The sequence below is a fragment of the Aulostomus chinensis genome, chromosome 11 (assembly GCF_037954235.1).
Source record: "Aulostomus chinensis isolate RoL2024-O1b breed Wild chromosome 11, RoL_Achi_v1.0, whole genome shotgun sequence".
NCBI classification, from domain to species: domain Eukaryota; kingdom Metazoa; phylum Chordata; class Actinopteri; order Syngnathiformes; family Aulostomidae; genus Aulostomus; species Aulostomus chinensis.
This window is the reverse complement of record NC_141330.1, coordinates 26476562-26484864: the sequence shown is the minus strand read 5'-3', so window position 1 is coordinate 26484864 and position 8303 is coordinate 26476562. Positions and strand designations below refer to the sequence as shown.

At 45.2% G+C, this 8303-nt stretch overlaps 1 protein-coding gene across 1 annotated transcript; it reads left to right on the top strand.

Annotated features, from left to right (window-relative positions):
- The first annotated feature begins 228 nt into the window (after positions 1 to 228).
- On the top strand, positions 229 to 6712 carry LOC147253883 (uncharacterized). The gene is made up of 2 exons (XM_086217421.1): positions 229 to 400; positions 5645 to 6712. The coding sequence occupies exon 2, from the start codon at positions 5656 to 5658 to the stop codon at positions 6169 to 6171; it is 516 nt and encodes a 171-aa protein (XP_086073547.1). The 5' UTR covers positions 229 to 400; positions 5645 to 5655; the 3' UTR covers positions 6172 to 6712.
- The last annotated feature ends 1591 nt before the right edge of the window (positions 6713 to 8303 follow it).

The window sequence follows — 8303 nt, the reverse complement described above, 5'->3', positions numbered from 1 at the left end:
GCATTAAGATTAAGTACCATTTCCCCTGGGTGGCCACAGTCTGTGTTACACCCCAGTCGAGGAACATAAAATGACTCAAAGACTTAGAGAAGTTCAAAACCAATGTGCAATTCATCTTATTCAGGATATAGTGATATACGATGTATACAGCGCGAAGCATCGTCTTCATGGTGAACCGAGGCCAAAATGATAAACCAAACTACAATGAATTCTCCAAGACGGGCATGAACTAAAGGTGCAGCCATCAACATACTTACACAAACTGGTCCCAACAATCTGGTTCGTCCTGCAACGGAGCTGCTGAAGCCCCAGACGTCACCCTACCTGCTCCTGAGGGTGGCAGACAAACCTGTAAAACCGTCACTCACGCGCTCCTTCGACACAGTCCAGAGTCCTAAAGGTACGCCTTTAATCTCACACCAGTCTTCAAGGTATTTGACCACCCACGTTGTTGAATAGTGGACAGATCATTGCCTTCTTTGCTGTTTGTCTCCATTTTACATTTCTCTACACGCTGACTTTGAACATAAAGCAGGTGATGATACGTGTGTGTGTATGTGTACATGTATGTATGTGTGTATATGTGTACATGTGTTGAGGTGTGTGTGTATACGTGTACATGTGTTGAGGTGTGTGTGTATACGTGTACATGTGTTGAGGTGTGTGTGTATATGTGTACATGTGTTGAGGTGTGTGTGTATATGTGTACATGTGTTGTGTTGAGGTGTGTGTGTATATGTGTACATGTGTTGTGGTGTGTGTGTGTGTATATGTGTACATGTGTTGTGGTGTGTGTGTGTGTATATGTGTACATGTGTTGTGGTGTGTGTGTGTATATGTGTACATGTGTTGTGGTGTGTGTGTGTGTGTATATGTGTACATGTGTTGTGGTGTGTGTGTGTATATGTGTACATGTGTTGTGGTGTGTGTGTGTATATGTGTACATGTGTTGTGGTGTGTGTGTGTATATGTGTACATGTGTTGTGGTGTGTGTGTGTATATGTGTACATGTGTTGTGGTGTGTGTGTGTATATGTGTACATGTGTTGTGGTGTGTGTGTGTATATGTGTACATGTGTTGTGGTGTGTGTGTGTATATGTGTACATGTGTTGTGGTGTGTGTGTGTATATGTGTACATGTGTTGTGGTGTGTGTGTGTATATGTGTACATGTGTTGTGGTGTGTGTGTGTATATGTGTACATGTGTTGAGGTGTGTGTGTGTATATGTGTACATGTGTTGAGGTGTGTGTGTGTATATGTGTACATGTGTTGAGGTGTGTGTGTACATGTGTTGTGTGCGTGTATATGTGTGGATGTGTACACGTGTGTGGATGTGTACGCGTGTGTGGATGTGTACGCGTGTGTATACAGTATGTGTGTATGTATATATTAGTGCTTCCCTACACAGTACCTATGTGACAAACTAAAGTTCATTGTACTAAGTGTCATGGATGCATTTTCTTTGTGACAGTCCTTCTGTCAATGGAGAGTCCTGTTCAAGGCCAAGATTAACCCACCACTGAATTTATTCCTCAAGGCAAGGGTACTGTATTTCGCTCCGTCTCTGGGTCTGCTGGCACACTGCTGCACTACTTAAAGGCGACTAAGCGTTGTTGCGTAAGCTAAGATGAGCAAGCAAACTCCAACTGTTCGCTGAGTAAATGTCTATTCTAAGTCTTCATACAATATCTGAGTAAATGTCTATTCTAAGTCTTCATACAATATCTTTATGGTATTAGTTTGATTTACTGCTGAGATGTTTAAAATTATTTTGTTAGGTTACGGGTTACCGCTGATATATTGAAAATTATTTTATGAGCTTATGTGAAAGACACTGCTTGTAGAATTTGTCCTTCCTGGAATCGATGCTAGGACCTACAGAGTAAGCTAGGAATCAACTATTACATTGAAAAATGGCTTCCAAGTGTCACAGCAACTATGCTTCTCAATCAGCTCTGCTTATTCCCCAATGTACGCATGCGTGCTAAACCTCCCCCCATCCCCAGCCATCTTGTCGGTGATTGGCTGGAACCTGGTTTGTTATCTTGATGTGTGCATCCTGTGCACTCAGTGTTTGTTCGCGGTTTGTGAGCCCTGTGTCGTCTCCAGAGACCGGACTTCTTCATAGTGGATTCAGGGGGCAGGCAGCTAGCGGGTCAAGGGGAGACGCCTATGATTTGCGACAAAGATGAAATCACACTGAAGCCATGTAAACAAGGCTGAGTGCACCTTTGACTCCAACAAGTTGAGCTGTTCCATCGGCCGCCACAGAGGCTGAAGTTTATCTTTATTGTGTCTATGTTGTAACTAACTAGCGTTAGCCAAACTGCTAAGTGAGCAAGCTGTCAGCAGTAGCTAACTAAATACAACAAGCTCACCTGAGTGATATCAGGACATGCCGAGGCCTCCGTCAGGTATGGATGCTGTACTGTTATCCAGTCCCAGTTGGTTCCAGTCATGATGGTCATCAACCAGTCAGACTGGGAGATTTTTACGTTCCACTACTTTCATGTATTTGAGGAAGTCCAGTACCCAGTCTCAGAGGGAGGTTTTGAGACCCGAGTGTCCCAGTTTCTGTATGAGCTGCTGGCGAATGACTGTAAAACGCTGGACTGAACTAAGAACAGCATTTGCACACAAGAGGTCTTTGAGTCCAGGGGTTGAGGGCTGGATGGAGATTAGTGGAAGTGAAGTCCTCTGTGGACCCGGCGCTGGAACCTGCAGAGTCGCACTGTCTGGTGCGATGAAGAACCTTGTCTGTCTTGTGTATATTGTCCTTTCAACCTCCCTCAAATACCTAGAATGAGTATTATGTCTTGCTTTGTTCATGTTCTCCCAGTCTCCCTGTTTTAGTTTTACACCTGATTTGAAATTCCACTTGGAGAAGATTATGTTTTGCTTTTATATGATCTCTTGGTATTTTGTACATCTTGGAAAGATAATTCTTGGCATCCATGTAGTCGATCATAAATCTTCTATCAGTTGATCTTTGTCTCTTTTATTTATTCATTTTTTTTGGAACATTGTAAATATCTTTCCTGAGTTATAAACACACTTATACCCATTTGCTTGGGATAAAACATAATTCGATAAGGCTTCAAATTGTTATAAACCGATAATTGTGACTATATTTGTATTCCTAAACTCAACACATGGAACATTTTAGAGGTAAATGTTCCGTTCAATGTCAGCCTTGACTGTTGCAGCAGATAATGACAGGAAGACCGATGAGCTCTGAAACCGACAGTCGTTTCACACGAGGCTGAATGAGTTCCTCTTTAGTTCAGCTTGATAAAACAAAAACCTCCAGTCTGCTCGAAGGTTTGTTTTTATCCGGATGAATTAAAGAGGAACTCATTCAGCCTCGTGTGAAACGACTGCACATTTTTTCCACAGCGTCCAAATTTCTTTCGGTTTAAATTTGAGGGTCTCGTGGCATTTTTTGACCATAAAGCAGTTCATTGTTTGTTTTATGTTTTTAAGACCCCCCCCCCCCCCCCCCCGGCTATGTAGTGCTGTTAGTCCATCCACTTTGTCATTTGCATTGCAGAACATCTTTATTGTCTGTAAAAGGTTTCTTTATTGGAAGTGGAGCCACTTTTTACAATCATCAACCACTCAGTCCACTCCATGACACTTATTTGCATGGCATGAAAGTCATTTCAGTCTGGGAGGAGTAATCTACCATTATTTAGAATTAATTACTGTTTGAAGTTTGATCTTGTCACTGGGTTGTTCTGAATAAGATTAGCTCTATCTCTTCAACCGTTGTGTAGGACTCGAAAGTAGGGTGTGAACCAGGAACAGGCTTGGACATGTAAAGAGGAGTGGGGTTTAGAGAGCCCGTCACGCTGCCTCTAGACCTGCTGATCTAATCCACTCATGAAGAAAGGAAGAAATGAGACAATTGCTTTGTTTTATTTTGTTGCCTCGTGCTTCACATCAGGTTTCTTCTAGGTAAACAGGCTCTTCACCCACAGACGTGGAGGAGAAGCATGTTTACTTCTCAAGACAGCTCACACTGATTTGCATGACTAAAAGCTCCTGCCAGACACAATGTTTTGATTGCTGTACGTCTGACTCAACACGTACACACGTTGAAATGAGAAATGGATCTTAAATTGAAATGGTATTTTTCATTATGTCTTAATACTCCGAAGATGGAGAGAGGTTACAGAAGCAAAGGTCACTTATTGTTTCCCTGCATTCCTTTTTTTCCCCTCTAACACTCTTCATTACAGCTTTATTTGTTTGAGACATGCAATTGTTTGAGTTCGAGTTCCTTTTGGCGGCCTGAGGAGCGGCTGCTCTGGGGGGACTCCACCAGCCATTCACAACAAATGAGATGTGGCACAGCAATCTGTGGAGAAAGGCTCAGGTCATCATAAGTGCCCTCATACATAAATTACGTAGTTAATGCACAGCTAATCATCCAGACGGATTGAGGCAATGAGTGCATGCAGATTCATTCCATGAGACAGAATTGACATCAGCAATTGGACGTTACTGATGGTGGAAACCACATCCAGGGTCTTTCATGAAGGAAAACCACACTTGCTGTGTACCTGGTAAAATGGTTTGGAACAGGGGATGTGAGGAGGCGTAGCGGCTGTCGCTGAAGGGTCCTCCATCACCCGTGAGTGAGTGAATGTGGTGTCGCAAGCTGAGCCGCACGGCCATGACAGAGGAGGGGGTTGCACACAGCAAAGCCAATTAAGAAATCATTTATTGTTTAAAAAAGAACATAAGCTCAAAACTCAAAGATGGCATGAGTGGAGAAAATATGTGGTGGAGAAAATAACCATCCTCCCCACGGAGGCTGATGGGGGGCACCTGAGCTGGAGGGGTTTCATAGGTGCGGTGGAACCAGGCTGTGCTGTTGGCACTCCTGCCTGTAGGTGGCAGTAGACTGTTGATGGCGTGCTGTCACAGGTCTCGCGGCTCTCCCCAGGTGCTCGCCGAGTTCAAGACCAAGGCTCCACAGTTGCACTGCGGCCGTGGAACCTGGGGATCGACTGGCTCTTGTCAGTTCTCTGCTGGCTCAGGAATGCTGCCACCTCCTGCCAGGGAGTTATAGGATGTCTGCCCGATCCTCATTATTTTTAAATAAACCTCAGAAATATCAGACTAGTTACTGCAAGTTGCACTTCGCAGGGGGACTGAGAGAGGGAAGTCAGGTGCAGGTGGGACTGCCACAGTGAAATGAGGTGAGCAAGTCTCTGACTCTCAGACAAGCCGGCTGCCTTCTTCCCCATTTGCTCATCTCAGCCTCCTCATCAAGTCTTAAGGATTTAACAGAAAGGAGGAGAGAGGCTCAGCTCAGTTGAATGACCATGCAATTTTACATATCCAGAACTTTAGAATTTCATACAGGAGCTTGTAGTTTGAGGCCTCCACTTGAACAATTTTGAGGTTTAAGTTTCGACCCTGCAGAAACCAGCTGTGAAACCTGAACACTTCCTCTTTCATCATAAATGGAGTGAAAGAAGCAGCAGTGCTGCCTCAGAGTGAAGAGGAATTGTCTGAGAAGGTGGTAAGATTCTTGCTCGCTCGCTCCTGACGCCCCTCTGAAGCGAATCTCTGAACTCTGGCAGGATATGAAGATGCATTGCTTGTTAACACTGGGACTGGTCTTTCTTCATAGGTAAGAGCAACATGGCGCGTGGCCCTGCGGTGCACTCCTTCTTCTGTGTGACGTTACTGCTGTCGGTCCTCTTGTGCTCTGCTCTGCAAACCCTTGACTCAGAGGACCAACTGCTGGAGAGTGGGTTTGGGTGGCCCCCCCCTCGACACGGCTTGAGGCTGTTGGTGTGGTATGTTCGGAACTGCCTGGACAACAACATGGTGGCTCTGTGTGACCCCACAAAGGGCGAATACGGATCTCACTACTTTTGGAACCGAGGACCCTGGCCCCTGCTCCCGGTGATAACAGACAAAAGGCAGTTTATGTACTTCACCATTGGAAACCTCAATTCTCCTCACGCTGAAGACCTGCCACTTGATGTCAGGAGGTACTACAACCACAGCAACCCAGACAGCAACAAGGACAGAGTTTTGATGATGTACAACAACAACAACAAACACATGACCATGATCTTCGCATCGGCACATTATGATAAAAAGGAGACCTACATTATAGGGTCCAATCTTCTCGCCTCTCTTCGACAGTAAACGGCTCTGATTTGCCTCCAAATGCAACGCAAAATCTCTCGGTTTTAGCCACATTGTGAACTTTCTAATCCACCTTGACTGACATATTTGGCCGCTGGAATGAAAACCACGTGCCTTCTCCAGTGACTTGTCTGAGTCAGTAAAGTGTGTGTGACCTGCTCATCCTGGCTGCTGGTAGAGCTTCTACAATGCCTTTTCTTAGACACTGTCTCACTTGTGGCAGCGTGTGTTCCCCTGACTGGTGTGTTTGCCCCTGCACTGTTGCCCCCACTGGTGTGTTTGCCCCTGCACTGTTGCCCCCACTGTGGATGTGTTTCTGTCTCTCTCTGTCTCTCTTGCTCTTTCTCCTCACAGGAAAAGCATTCACAAATGTGTAGCCTGATATTCAACCCCATTAAACCATCGTCTGACAGGAGGCAGACAGCACCTCCCTCACAGCAGCGACTGACGCGTCCTGAGCAGAGCACAGATCATCATTTATATCTGACTTTCCAAGCCAAAGATTTGTTCAACTAGTTTGAATAAACGGCATCAACAAAAACATCACACCTTTTGTTTTTATGATTTTTCGATTCTTGACAGACGACAGCAGGAAGTCTTGGAGGTTGAAAATATGAGTCATCGCAAACGAGAAGGCTGAGGAAGTTCCTCTTTATTTCTTGATTCAACTGAACCAGCAGGCTGCTGAGCCTGAACTCAGACGCTGCTGCCCTGAGAAATGACTGCCAGTCATTTAAGGCGCCCTTCATTCTACCTGTCTCTTTCATCAGGATGGATTCAAGTTTTGGGGCCTCCGTGTTTGTGATGACGGAATAATTTGTAAGCTCACATTTAAAAGGAAGATTTTCCAGCAGCCTAAATCATAACAATACACAGTAAACTTTGTCTTTTGTCATTTTGGAACTGTCATTACCATCACTTCTTGCAGTGGTTTGGCCTTGGTGTCTCTCAGTCTCTCTGTGTTTCCTCAGATCCACCAGAGCTCCATCTCTCTGCTCCAACCGCCGCCTGCATCGCCCCCCCCCTTTTATCCCCTACTGCTACACCAGCCTGCGCTCCCCTTCCATGAACCAGTCTACCATCCAGTCCCCCATCAAGCTGGCTTACTCTCCCTGCCTCCCCTTCCAGAAGCTTCCTTCCTCAACTGTTAACATTTCCATGTTTTTTTTTATTTTTTTTTTTTATTGTTGTTGTTGTTGTTTTCTGCTATTGCTGTTGTTGTTTTTGTCTCCCCCCTCCCCCTTGTCTTCTCTGTCCTGTCCCTGTTCTCTCTTCCTCTCCACTCCTGTCCTCAGTCCGGTCGCTTCATCAATGAACCAACACCATTCCTAATAAAGTTAAACACAAATGGCAATAGGAGGAGTTTATCAGGTTCCTCCTATGCAGAGTAAAACTGCTTCAGTACAACAAGAGACCAGGAACATGGATGCTGCTGAGCAGGACAGAAAAAAAAAAATTCCATGTTTCCTCCATTCTGTGTTATAAACTGTTTTCTTCTCTGTAACAACGTCTCCTGCACGTCTGTCCCTCCTGGTGAGGGATCCTCCTCCCCTCCTCACCCTGAGGTTTCTCCCATTTTTCCCTGTTAAAGGTTTTCTATGGAGTTTCTCCTCAGTCGATGTGAGGCTCTGAGGGCAGAGGATGTTGTTATGATGCCATGAAGCCTGGAGACAAACTGGTGGTGAAAACAGGCTACAAAGAAAACTGCCTTGCCTTGCCTAAGTAAGTCAGCCGGGAAGGAGGACGGCTGCTGCAGTCATCAGTGAAGCTTCATGGAGACGCTGATGGAGTTAAATACATGGGATAATAATTCTATATCAGCTGCTATTGGCGTTCTATGTTTGCACCTCACCTCAACTCTCAGGTGAAGTGTGGAAGTTGATCAGACGTTGCAGCTGCAGCCAGATGCTCCCAACATGCTGATGCATGTTACAGTAGATCAGCTGACTATCAGTCTGCTTTTGCAGAGGTATGTATTTCTGCTCGAAGTCTGACAGCTGAATGAATCATTTTGTGATGGGTAAACTCTGGTGAAGACCTGACAGATGTGTCACTCCGTCACCGCGCCGGTTTCAAAGGAAGCCCAGTCTGCCCGGACACTCTTACCCTCCTCCTTTAGTTGTTCTCCTTGT